A 13,631-nucleotide genomic window follows, 5' to 3' on the forward strand; every position below is an offset into this window, starting at 1 on the left:
TACCTTCTCTAAGCGCTGTTATATTCCCAGCTCAGCCTAGATCGGTGGTATCATCCCCTGAGGGTCTCATGTCTTTTTCCTTTCCTGCTCTTTCACTGTTCCAGGACTTGTATTATCAGTCTTACTCTCAGGTGGGCGTCCTGTTCGCCTCCATCCCCAACTTCAATGACTTCTACATTGAGCTGGATGGAAACAACATGGGTGTGGAATGCCTCCGGCTGCTAAACGAGATTATTGCTGACTTTGATGCGGTGAGAATTTCTTGTTTCCCAGTCCGAGAAATGTATGTTTTGGCTCAGTGTGTGAGTTACCTTAATCCCACTCTAGGCTTCATTTATTTCTCCATCACACCATCTCTCTCTCTCTTTCTGTCTGTAGTTGATGGATAAGGAATGCTACAAAGACATTGAGAAGATCAAAACTATTGGCAGTACTTACATGGCTGCGGTCGGACTCGTCCCCACTGAGGGATCCAAGGTACACAAAGTGTGTGTGTGTGTGTGTGTGTGTGTGTGCATACACAGCAAAAATCTTTTTATTTTCTCAATCAGAATTTTTGCCTTATTTTCCAAGATACAATTACTTGAACAAAGTCTTGAAGCAAAAACAAAAAACCTTGGGAAATTAAGGGAATTTGGCCTTTGTGTTTCCTCATATTTATTCTCCTGTGAAACAAGAAGTCATAGCGAGACAATTTCATGTCCCCAGTCACCATGCTAAAAACGTAAATATGAATGGGAATATGCTTCAGGATCATGTGACACTGAAGACTGGAGTAATGATGCTGAAAATTCAGCTTTGCATCACAGCAATCATTTTAAATAGCAATAATATTTCACAATATTACTGTTCCCTTTCAGTCGCTCACGTTCGACGTAACGTCAACGTGACGACGTAATTGGGATCACTTCAGGGAGCCCTATCAACTTCGAGTGTCTACAGAACGAGCCAATGAACATTGGCATGCGTGAATCGCGTCATGCACCCCCGCCCTGCAGCGCGGGTATAAACAGATTTATAAACACATTGTCTTTCACTTCGGAGCCGAGCTTTCGTTTGACTTCTGAACCTATAGACTGCTTACTGAGAACGAGAAGACTCTCATTCGTGTTGGTGTGACGGCGCGATCAGCGGTGGCCGTGAGCATTGTAGCTCACAACTGCTGTTTTCACAGCACTGCTGTTTGTGTATTGTGTGTGTGTCAGTATCGGTGAGCATTTCCCCTGTGTGTTTATTCACACCGCGGCTACCCCTGGGTGCCTCAACATTGAGAGAGTGTTTCTATTTTTTTGTTTTCACTAAAACAGCAACACAAGCGTGACCCTGCGTCTTTTTCAAGATGTCATTCCGCTTGTGCATTTCTGGATGCCGTCGTTCCCTGGCGCCAGCAGATGGCCACAGTAGTTGCCTCTCGTGTTTGGGCATTCAACACGCTGAGGCAGCTTTTGTGGATAGTTCATGTTCCCGCTGCGGGAATATGACTATCTCAGCGCTTAGATCGAGACTCGCTTACCTCAAGGGAGGTGCAGTCCCCTCGCCTATGCCCCGATCTAGTGTTTATTCTGCCCCGCAGAATAGACCTACTTCGGTGCATGACCAGGGTGATCTGAGGATTACCGTGAGGGCTTCCCCTTCAAGACAACCTCCGCGGGCCCCTCACGCCTCACAAGCGCTGTTGCCATTGGAGTCCCTTAGTGAACGTCTTGGTCCTTCTCCGGAACGACCAACCATTTCCTTTGGGGCTCCAGTTGACGATCAGATGTCGCAGCATCGGAGGGGGAGCTTCAGTCCTCTGGAGATGACGACTCGGCTGCGTTACCCCCCTCGGGGCGTGTAGCATTGTCCGAGACCGATCCAGAATGGGCGGCTATGCTTTCCCGGGCCGCCGAGAAGATTGGGCTTGCGTGGAACCCTCCACCACGTCCCGAACCTTCTCGGTTGGACGATTGGTTTCTCGGGGTGGGCCGTGCTGGTTCTCAGTGCGCTGCCCCAGTACCTTTTTTTCCAGAGGTGCATGAGGGGCTTTCTAGGACGTGGAAGGCACCATATAGTGCCCGAAGCCGTTCTAGTGCCTCCTCCCCCCTCGCCACCCTTGACGGCGGGGCAGCTAAGGGGTATGTGGATATCCCCGCAGTGGAGCGAGCTGTCACGATGCAACTGTGTCCGGCGTCCGCCTCCTCTTGGCTCTTTGACAGGCTGCTTTCGCCCTCTGGGCAACGAAGGAAACCGCACGTTCAGTCGGTCAGGTGATGTCCACCTTGGTGGTCCAGGAGCGCCACCTTTGGCTCAACCTGGCGGATATGAGGGACACCGATAAATATCAGTTCCTGGATGCCCCTCTTTCGCAGGTTGGGTTGTTCGGCGACACGGACGAGAGCTTTGCCCAACAGTTCTCGGCCGCACAGAAGCAGACAGAGGCCATCCGGCACATTCTGCCCTGGCGGACCGCTGCTGCTCCCACCAGTCCAGCGGCCACAGACCCTCCGTCTACTCGTCGCCGAGGTCGGCATTCTGCGGCGTCCTCCGCTCCCGCTAAGCCCCAGCAGCAGCAACCATCTAGGCCTCAGCGTGGAGCAAGCCGCAGGAAGCTGACCCTGCCCGTCCAGGCCGCTGCCAAACCAGGAGGCAAGCGACGGTGCAAACGACCCTGAGACGGGCGGCCCAGAGGTGGATCAAGTTGCTCTTCAGGAGATGGTGAACACGCCACTCCTTCGTCGGTGGAAGGCCTGGCGGAGAATCTTTTGTTTCCTTTTCTTTTTGTTCCGCAACTGACCCACGGGTCAGTGGTACCCACCTTTTCAAAAAAAGAGCAATTTCTGAAATCTCTGGGCCCCAAGAGGGCGTGCTTGGCGGTCGACGACGCTATTCCTTGTCACCCCCGAGCCCCTCTTTCATCGCCAGCGGGCAGCAGTGACTGTGTCCTGGACGCTCTGACGCCTCCGCACACTCACTCTGCCCTTCGACGGAAGCAGGTATGTGCCGCACCACACACTCAGACCCCACTTCGGGCCGCTGTGCCGTCCGAGTCGGGTCCCTGCGTTCCGCCGCGCTGCCCCACCCCGGGTACGTCTGTGGTGCTATTGGTCCCACTTGCTCGGTCTCTGGGAGCCTGGTTAACGCTTCCCAGCCCGTCTCGCTGGCTCATCCGTACCATCAGGCTCGGCTATGCGATTCAGTTCGCCTGGCGCCCCCCTGCTTTGGACAATGGTCCGCCAGAGATCGAGATTGCAGAGATAGCAGTCCTACTGGCGAAGGATGCGATTGAGCCGGTCCCTCCAGCCGATATGAAGACCGGCTTCTACAGCCCGTACTTCATTGTACCCAAGAAAGGTGGTGGGTCACGACCAATCTTGGACCTGCGCGTCCTGAACCGGTCCCTTCACAGGCTACCGTTCAAGATGCTTACGCAGAAATGCATTTTCAAACGCATCCGTCCCCAAGATTGGTTTGCAGCGATCGAGCTGAAGGACGCTTACTTTCATGTCTCGATTCTCCCTCGACACAGACCGTTTTTTCACTTTGCGTTCGAGGGATGGGCATATCAGTACAAGGTCTTACCCTTCGGGTGGCCCTGTCGCCCCACGTCTTCACGAAAGTGGCGGAGGCGGCCATTGCTCCCATGTGCGAGCGTGGTGTTCGCATCCTCAACTACCTCGACGACTGGCTTATTCTGGCCCAGTCAAGAGAGCAGTTGTGCGAACACAGGGACATGGTGCTCAGTCACCTCAGCCATCTAGGGCTTCGGGTCAACTGGGAAAAGAGCAAACTCACCCCTGGGCAGAGGATCTCTTTTCTCGGTATGGAGTTAGACTCGATCAACATGACAGCGCGCCTCACCGAGGCCCGTGTCCAGTCAGTGTTGAACTGCGTGAGCACGCTCAGACGCAGAACAGCGGCACCACTGAAACTTTTTCAGAGGCTCCTGGGGCATATGGCATCTGCAGCCGCGGTTACGCCGCTCAGATTGCTTTATATGAGGCCGCTCCAACACTGGCTCCACGATCGAGTCCCGAGATGGGCGTGGCAGAGCGGCTCATGCCGGGTCCAAGTGACTCCGCACTGTCGCCAAACTCTCAGCTTGTGGTCGGACCCTTCGTTCGAACAAGTGTCCAGGCACTCTGTGGTCTCCATGGATGCCTCTGCTACCAGCTGGAGGGCCACGTACAACGGGCATGCAGCTTCAGGTCTGTGGACGGGGCCTCAACTGCATTGACACATCAACTGCCTCGAGTTGTTAGCAGTACGTCTTGCGCTGAGCCGCTTCAAAACGCTGCTACTAGGCAAGCACGTACTGGTCCGTACGGACAGCACTGCGACCGTTGCGTACATCAACCGCCAAGGTGGTCTACGGTCCCGCCGCATGTCACAACTCGCCCGCCATCTCCTCTGGAGTCAGAAGCATCTGAAGTCGCTTCGTGCCGTTTACATTCCGGGCCTGCTCAACCGTGCAGCCGACGAGCTCTCACGGCAGCAGGTGCTACCGGGAGAATGGCGACTCCATCCCAAGGTGGTCCAGCTGATTTTCAGGCGCTTCAGGACCGCACAGGTAGATCTGTTTGCCGCCCCGGACACGTCTCACTGCCAGTTGTTCTATTCCCTGACCGAGGGGACCCTCGGCATGGATGCTCTGGCACACAGCTTGCCCCGGGCCTACGCACGTATGCGTTTCCCCCAGTGAGCCTTCTTGCACAGAACTTGTGCAAAGTCAGGGAGGACGAGGAGCAGGTCTTGCTAGTTGCGCCGTATTGGCCCAACCGGACCTGGTTCCCGGAACTAGTGCTCCTCGCGACAGCCCCTCCCTGGCCCATCCCTCTGAGAGAGGACCTGCTCTCTCAGAGATGGGGCACCCTATGGCACCCGCGTCCAGACCTCTGGAAACTCCATTTCTGGTCCCTGGACGGGACGCGGAGGTTCTAGGTGACCTACCCCCTGCGGTAGTTGACACCATCACTTCCGCTAGAGCCCCCTCTACGAGGCGCCTCTATGCGTTGAAGTGGAACCTGTTTGTTGACTGGTGCTCCTCTCATGAGGAGAACCCCCAATCTTGCTCGATCAGAGCCGTGCTTTCCTTCCTGCAAGAAGGGCTGGAGCGAAGGCTGTCTCCCTCCACCCTTAAAGTGTATGTTGCCGCTATTGCCGCACATCACGATGCTGTTGATGGTAAGTCTTTGGGAAAGCACGACCTGATCGTCAGGTTCCTGAGGGGAGCGAGGAGACTGAATCCTCCTCGCCCACTCTCTATACCCTCTTGGGATTTGTCTCTGGTCCTTTCTGCACTTCAGAGACCACCCTTTGAGCATCTGCAATCAGCTGATCCTGTCCTGTAAAACAGTACTCCTGGTTGCATTGGCCTCTATCAAGGGGACCTGCATGCATTTTTGGTCGACGAATCGTGCCTAGAATTCGGCCCGGATAACTCTCACGTGATCCTAAGACCCCGGCCCGGATATGTGCCCAAGGTTCCTACCACTCCCTTCCGGGACCAGGTAGTGAACCTGCAAGCGCTGCAAGCGCCGACGCCAGGCCTAGTGCTCGTATGCTAGTGTAACTTGTGCTAGGCTGGGTTCCATATGTGTGATCCCTGCGGCGATCCCATATGTGTATTTTTCCACGACCAGCTCCCTGCGGTGAGCCCATATCTTTCCCTTGGCAGAGTCTGCTCTGCCGTCACTGTTCGGTGTAGCCTTCCCCTTCGGGCTGGAGCCACCCCAGTGACATTCCATATGTTGCACTGCCCATTCGGCCAGTCCATATGTGTATTCTCCACATGTTACCTCCCTTCGGTCAGGATGTGGCTCCGCAGCGTCCATTCCCCGGAAAGGCACGCTTTCCCAGTGTTATCCAAAGAGTTCCTCTGTGTGGGGTATAATGGAACAGCAGTTGAACTCCCTCTACGCAGATCTTCCGCCCCAGCCAATTGGGGGTCTGAGAGTCTTGCGTAGGGCGCTGGATGTGGCAGCAACCGTGGCGTTTTCCAAGGGATCCCAATTACATCGTCACGTCGACGTTACGTCGAACGTGAGCGACTGAAAGGGAACGTCTCGGTTACTAATGTAACCCTCGGTCCCTGAAGGAGGGAACGGGAGACGTAGCGTCCCGTCACACTGTTGCTGACCATCGCTGCATGGCCGTCACAATCTCGGCTCCTCAGCGAAAAACAATGTGTGCGTGCGCCCACTTCCTGTTTATACCCGCGCTGCGGGGCGGGGGCGCGTGGCGCGATTCACGCACGCCAACGTTCATTGGCTCGTTCTGTAGACACTCGAAGTTGATAGGGCTCCCTGAAGTGATCCCAATTACATCGTCACGTCGATGTTACGTCTCCCATTCCCTCCTTCAGGAAACGAGGGTTACATTAGTAACCAAGATGTTTTTACTGTCAAATAATCAAATAAGAGATTTCTTACAAAATCTTTCCCACCCCAAACTTTGAACAGTAATGTAAAATGGCTAACCTCGTATGATTTCAGACTAAAGCATTAACATTACATTTAAAAAGACAAAATATTGCTTTATTCCGACTGGAATCAAACATTCAAAGTGCATGTAAATGCTAATATTACTTTGTTAAACAAAAATGCACAATTATCCTAATCTTTTGGCACCATGTATCTTGTTGACATCCATAAGACACCAAATTGTTGCTATGGTTATGATCAAATCATAATTTTGGGAGGGACTCCTGTAATCCATACATTCAGAATGATAATTAAAGGGAGTCACTTCTGCATTTAAATGCGGTTGTCACTCCCAAAACTTTGTAGTGTGTATGTGTCGGACTCGTCCCCATTTGTAGTGTATATGTGTCGGACTCGTGTCTGTATGTGTGCATACACAGCAAAAATCATTTTCTTAATCAGATTTTTTGGCTTATTTTCCAAGATACAATTACTTGAACTGCAAGTCTTGAAGCAAAAAAAAAACCTTGGTAAATTAAGGGAATTTGGCCTTTGTGTTTCCTCATATTTATTCTCCTGTGAAACAAGAAGTCATAGCGCGACAATTTCATGTTCCCAGTCACCATGCTAAAAAACGTAAATATGAATGGGAATATGCTTCAGAGATATTTTACTCATAAAATATTCTAGGGGTGCCAATATTTGTGGCCAACGTGTTTTGGGGAAAAACACGTATTTCATAATGTGATTTACCCCCCACTTTCAATCCTTTTACTTCAATGAAAGGTTAGATTTTTGTGAATGTTTTGAATGAAAGATCAAACAATGCAGATTTATTTTTACAGCCATCTTTGATCATATTAATCAGGGATGCCAATAATTCTGACCACAACTGAATATATTAGATATTTTTTCAGGATTCATTGATGAATAGAAAGTTCAGAAGAACAGCATTTATTAGAAATATTGTATATTACATACATAATGTGTTTACTGTCACCTTTGATCAATTTGTTTTTACTGACCCCAAACCATTACCCTTTTAATTTTTTTAAGCATAAATCTATCATTATTTGGTGAGTTTTACACTTAAAAAGAAGGAAAACATTTTTGTTTAATGATTTATTAAAATAGATATATTTTCTGAAAACAAGTCTTATTGGGTGTGTTCAAGATCTTGAAAAGTGAGAGCATCAATAGAGAACTTGTGTGTGTGTGTGTGTGTGTGTGTGTGTGTGTGTGTGTGTGTGTGTGTGTGTGTGTGTGTGTGTGTGTGTGTGTGTGTGTGTGTGTGTGTGTGTGTGTGTGTGTGTGTGTGTGTGTGTGTGTGCGCGTTTGAGATAATCTCAGATTGTATTTGTGTTTGGACATGAAAGGTGAATATCTTGTTATGCTACCAGGCAAACCTGTCACTGCTTTGAAACCAAAACTAACATCAAATGCGAACACACATGCATTTGTTTTTCTATCATAGTGAAGGCTTTCCATTGACTTTGACTGCTATTTTTATACTGAGCTAATGATATTTTCTCCGAACCCTAAAGCTAACTTAAACACACAGCTCCCATTAATTAAAGGAATAGTTCACCCAAAAATAAAAATTCTGTCCCACCAAACCTGTATGACATAAAAGAAGACATTTTGAAGAATGCTTGTAACCAAACATTTTTATTGTCCATCGACTTACACTGTATGGACAAAAACAAACAAAGACTTGAGACATTTCTCAAAATGCTGTCTTTTATGTTCCACAGAAACAATAAAGTCATACAGGTTCTGAACGAGACGAGGGTGAGTAAACGATGATGTAATTTTTGGGTGAACTTTCCCTTAAAATCTCAGATTGCTGATGTAATGTTTCACCGCAGTCAGAAACAGTTCTGTCATCATGTATTCACCCTCATGTCACTCTAAACCTTTAGGTCGGAGCACATAAACCTCCATGGAACACAAAGGATGAAGCGAAAAATGTCCAAGTTTCTCTATTCCATAAACCAAAAGCTCTGAAAATCCCATTTGCACATCCTCATATTCACACTTTTATGAATCACCGGTCAAAATTTTGAGAGAACAGCAACTTAAAAGGATGGTTCGGAGTAATTTCAGCCTAGGGTCCTTTGCACCATGACCTCGAGCCAAAGAGTATAAAAACTTTTTGCTGAATTTTGAAAGCTTTATAAATGCTTGTATTTTCAGATCAACACTTAAAAAGTATTTAGAATATCATCCAGTTATCAATAAATTTCTATGGAGTGTTAAATTCATTAGCTTTTCCTTTACACTTGTGAGTTTTGCAAAGGACTTTTACGTGCTTTTCCCAAATCACGGAAGTGACCCCGACGACCGGGTTAGCAGTAGCATAAGCCATCAGGCAAGTGTTATTTAAATAAACTTCTGTTCTCCCTCAACAGGTAAAGAAGTCCATTTCTGCACACCTGTGCACAGTGGCTGATTTTGCCATCGAGATGTTTGATGTCCTGGATGCAATCAACTACCAGTCCTACAACGACTTTGTGCTTCGAGTTGGTGAGTGACCTTGTTAGAGCAAGGTGTCAGCCATGTGTTTGTGTGAGTTAGTGTGCGTAAATGAGTGTGTTTTTGTGTATGAGTAGAGGAAATACGTCAGTAAGTGTACACATTGTGCCGGACATCCCGCATCCAGAAGGATGTCCTGAGTGTAACCTATTTTGTAGGGAACAGATTACATGTAACAAACACATAATTTCACTAATGCACAATAACGAACCCTCTACACTACATACACACTTCATTAAAAAAATGACAAAACATTCTTGTCATGAATTTACACAAGATTTTTCACACGCAGACAGACAGCAGAAGTTTAACACAGGGAGCTGCTCGGAAAAGCATACATGCTACAAATCATTTTTAATAAGAAGGGCAGAAAGATTCTTTAAGCAGCCTGACAAGGCACATTTGCAAAATATAAAATTGCAGTTATGAGAAGTAATTTCGCAATATACTAATAATGTAGTAAGATATTTTCTGCTGATGTAACCAAGGCCGCATGGTCAGTAAAAAATTATAAGATAAAATTATACTATTTATTTGTGCAAACATTACTGCTGAGAAAAGGTTTTGGGTCAGTGTGTTTATTTTGAAATAAATTAATCTTTTTTTTTTTTTTTTACAGAAAGGCATATTAAATTGATCAAGTGATGCAAAGACATTTATAATAAAAAAATAAAGATTTCTATTTCAAATAAATGCTGTTCTTTTGAACTTTCTATTAATCATAGAATCCTGACAAAAATGCATTACAGTTTCCATAAAAATATTAGCAGCACAACTGTTTTCAAAATTAAAAATAATAATAAGTGTTTCTTGAGCATCAAATCATATTAGAATGAATTCTGGAGGATCACTGAACACTGGAGTAAATTATGCTGAATGCATCACAGGAATATATAACTGTTTTCTATTTTAAAATGTATTTTTTTTAATCATATTTCACAATATTACTGTTTTACAGTATTTTTGATATTGAGATTTTTAAGTTAAATCTGATTACTGATGGATTTGATTCATTGATCAGGCATTAATGTGGGTCCAGTGGTTGCTGGAGTGATCGGGGCTCGCAGGCCTCAGTACGACATCTGGGGAAACACAGTCAACGTCGCCAGCAGAATGGACAGCACTGGAGTTCAGGGCAAAATACAGGTAACACACTGTGACTTACACCGCCCTTACAAAAAAATAAGTGTACTTCAAGTTTATTTTATTAAGTATACTTAAGTAAAGTTCAAGTATATTTTGAAGTATACTTTATGTAGGAAGTATACTAATATTAAAGGATTAGTTCACCCTAAAAAAAAGTAACTAATGACAGAATTTTTCATTTTTGCAAGTATACTGCAAGTATACTTGTACGTTTTCTTTTAAGTGTATAATATCTTTTATATATTGTTTTTGCACTTTAAACTCTTACGTTAAAAACACTTACGTGTAAGTGTTTTTGCACTTACACATAACTCTTGCCAAAATGCAACCTAGGTTTTTTTTGTTAACCCTTTCACACGTAAGTTTAAAATATTTTGGCTGACCCCCCAGCGTGAGTTTTTCAAGGCGACCGTTATTTAGAACGTGTCACTTTATGTTTTCCATGGTGACGCGTCATTGCTTGTCACGTGAATAGAGAATAGAGTCAACTTTAAAGTTACTTACACAATGTGTATCTGATATGAATAAAACGTGTCTACTTATAATGGAAAGGATTATTATTGCCTCTTCCTTTGACATCAGTGTGTATTTTACAAACTCTAAATGTATTGTTTTTTTAGAACGTATGTGAATTTATATGTCTGAAACCTAAAATAAACATTATGTGGTTGAAAACACTGAAAAGTTGTGATATATGACAGCTCTGAGCGCGCCTGTCTCTGGCTCAGCGCCAGCCAACGCGCGAAAGCACATTTGAATTTAGCAGTTGATCACGTGATGCACTGACCGTTCTAATCACACCGGTGTGATCGTACGCTCCAGGGACCAGCCAAGACTGATCACACCGGTGTGATCGTACGTGCGAAAGGGTTAATCTACCCGAGGCAAACTTTCATTTAAAAGCATAATTAGAATGGAAACGCCACTTTTAAGTTTGACCGTATTTTCGTTTTCGGTCAAATTGCCTTTTGAATGGAAGTGCTTGAGGCACGACTATGATAGCATCAAAAGCGATATTTTTAAAACACTAAAAAGGCTCGACACAACATGAAACTTTGCTCGAAATATCACCAGGGGCTCTTCACATGAACTCGAGCATTGAGAACATTGTTTATGTACACAGAGTTTACTAAAAAGAAAGATTTTGAACAACTTACTGTAGCTGTGTCCGCCAACATTTTGACAGTCAAAAATAGTTCATCTCCGAATGCAATGTAACAGGGAGGAGAGTAAAGATGGAAAGCTCCTAAAGCTTAGTTCCATATAAATTCACGTATAATTAGTTGTTTTGTCGTTAATGAAAATCAATATTGACCTTGTATTTGAAAAAGGATCCTCATATAAGAAACAATACTAAAATTCAGAGTCAGTTCATTTGCATTCGGAGATTGACTATTTTTGACTGTCAAAATGCCTGCGGACGGAAACACAGTGAGTTGTTCAAAATCTTTGTTTTTAGTAAACTCTGTGTACACAAACAATGTTCTCAATGCTCGAGTTCATGTGTAGAGCCCCTGGTGATACTTCGAGCAAAGTTTCATGTTGTGTCGAGCCTTCTTAGTGTTTTAAAAATAGCGATTTTGAATACCAAAAACGAAAATACGGTCAAACTTAAAAGTGGCGTTTCCATTCTAATTATGCTTTTAAGTTTGCCTCGGGTAGATTAACAAAAAGACCCAAGGTTGCATTCTGGCGAGAGTTACGCTTTAAGCAAACTATGTTATTTAGGATTTTTTTTATACTTTAAATATACCTTTAACTGTTCTTTAACTCTTTCCCCGCCAGTGTTTTGCTGCTAGCCAACACCAACATTTTTGATAATTTAAAACTTTCATGGCCTACAAAATATTGAGTATCTGAACATGCAATTTATCAAAAGAAAGAACAGAGCCTCTGCTTTTAAACAAACAAACAACAAAACCATTTATGCTAGCTTAATGCATTCGTTTTTTATGAAAACTTGAATGTGTGTACGTTTTTTTGTCGTCAAAAACTTAGTCCGGAACGGATTCAGAACGATGATCAAAACACAGATGGAGTAGATCGAGTCCATCAACACCCCTAATGCTTGCTCAGTCCTATAGCTCATCCTGGGTCAACATTTTATTTGGTCACTTTAGGCAGTTTTGATTTATATGCTGTTTAATGTTTGACGATCGCGTTATTTTACATTTGCATAAGCAATGCTTTTATCGCTTGTCTCTGCTTCTTCGCCTGTGTTTTGATCCAGAGATTCAACACTCTTTCAGAAGATGCGTAATAGCACCCTCTACTGTATAACAGAGAAAACAAGGATTGCCGGAAATTTCCGTCAGGAAGCATTGTGTCTTAAATGACAGAAAATTCCGTCAATGGCGGGGAAAGAGTTAAGTAGATCTGAAGTAAATTCCTATGTACACTGCCAGTGGACTACACAAAAATGTACATACTCAGAATTAGGAACATATCTGTTTTCTTTATAAATCAAGATTTTTCAAACAATGTAATCTATAAGACTATGGGGAAAAAAGTATTTAATAGGCGAATCAATAAAAAGAGTAACCGCCTACAAGCCAGGTATACTTAGAATACTTAATTATACTTTTATATATCTCGATCAAAAGATTGAGTACAAGTATAGGCAAAATATACTTTTTTTGTCAGTATACAGTAGGTCAAGTGTAATTTTAAGTCTATTTCTGAGAAGTACATAAAAAGAAGACTAAAAGTATACTTTCTTATTTTTATTTGAAAAGAAGTACACTAATAGCACACTTGAATAAACTTCTTGTTTGTAAAGGTGAACTAGAACGCCACTCCAAACACATCTGACTTTATTTGCTTCTACATTCCCAGGTGACAGAGGATGTCTTCCGCCTACTCTCCAGTTATTATCACTTCCTGTGTCGCGGCCAGGTCAGCGTGAAGGGCAAAGGTCAAATGCTCACCTACTTCCTGGAGGGCCGAACCCCGCAAGGCATGAACCCCACGCGATCCAAGAATCCAGAGCGTGGTTTGAGCCCCTGCATAAGGACCAAGCTGGGGTCCGCGCCCGCTGTCAGCAGTTACGGTGTGAAAAGTCTCACCGTAGGGCACATTAGCACCCCTAATAACAGCATTCTGTACCTGCCCTCCGTATCCGTCGATGTAGAGATGGAGGTGTGATCGCAAGTAGACGGGTTCGACGGTGATCAATCGATGCATTAGTAAATCAGAGGCGGGGAGGGAAACCGGACACAAGGTAGGAAGTGGGATGAAGAACACGGAGAGACGAGACAGTTTTGCACTGAGGAGAGAAACATTCAAACGTGCCAAACTGAGAAAGGCCCTTCCCCTTCACGCAAGTACATAATAAGCATGTATGTCTTTACGTGTGCACGTATGCGTGTGTTTTATTGAGTCTTCCCCAGACCAACAGGATATCAGGGTCTCCTACACGGGAGCATGCGATCTACTGCAAAGGCAGCTTCACACCAGCCGTGGAGACACGTACCCAGCGTGTGTGTGTGTGTGTGTGTGTGTGTGTGTGTGTTATCTTGCACCTGAAAATGTCAAGAGATGCCACGGTGATGA

At 45.2% G+C, this 13,631-nt stretch overlaps 1 protein-coding gene across 1 annotated transcript in view; it reads left to right on the plus strand.

The window, feature by feature from the left end:
* Positions 1-13,223, plus strand: part of adcy1a (adenylate cyclase 1a) — a gene marked incomplete at both ends in the record, with an annotated part of 52,025 nt that extends 38,802 nt beyond the window's left edge. Inside the window, 5 exons of the mRNA XM_081378674.1 lie at positions 105-251; positions 379-477; positions 8,810-8,924; positions 9,955-10,079; positions 12,915-13,223. Coding sequence (XP_081234800.1) covers positions 105-251; positions 379-477; positions 8,810-8,924; positions 9,955-10,079; positions 12,915-13,223 — 795 coding nt within the window. The remainder of the gene's footprint in view (positions 1-104; positions 252-378; positions 478-8,809; positions 8,925-9,954; positions 10,080-12,914) is intronic.
* Between the last annotated feature and the right edge of the window lie 408 nt (positions 13,224-13,631).

The sequence above is a fragment of the Scardinius erythrophthalmus genome (assembly GCF_964197995.2).
Source record: "Scardinius erythrophthalmus genome assembly, chromosome: 11".
Classification (NCBI taxonomy): domain Eukaryota; kingdom Metazoa; phylum Chordata; class Actinopteri; order Cypriniformes; family Leuciscidae; genus Scardinius; species Scardinius erythrophthalmus.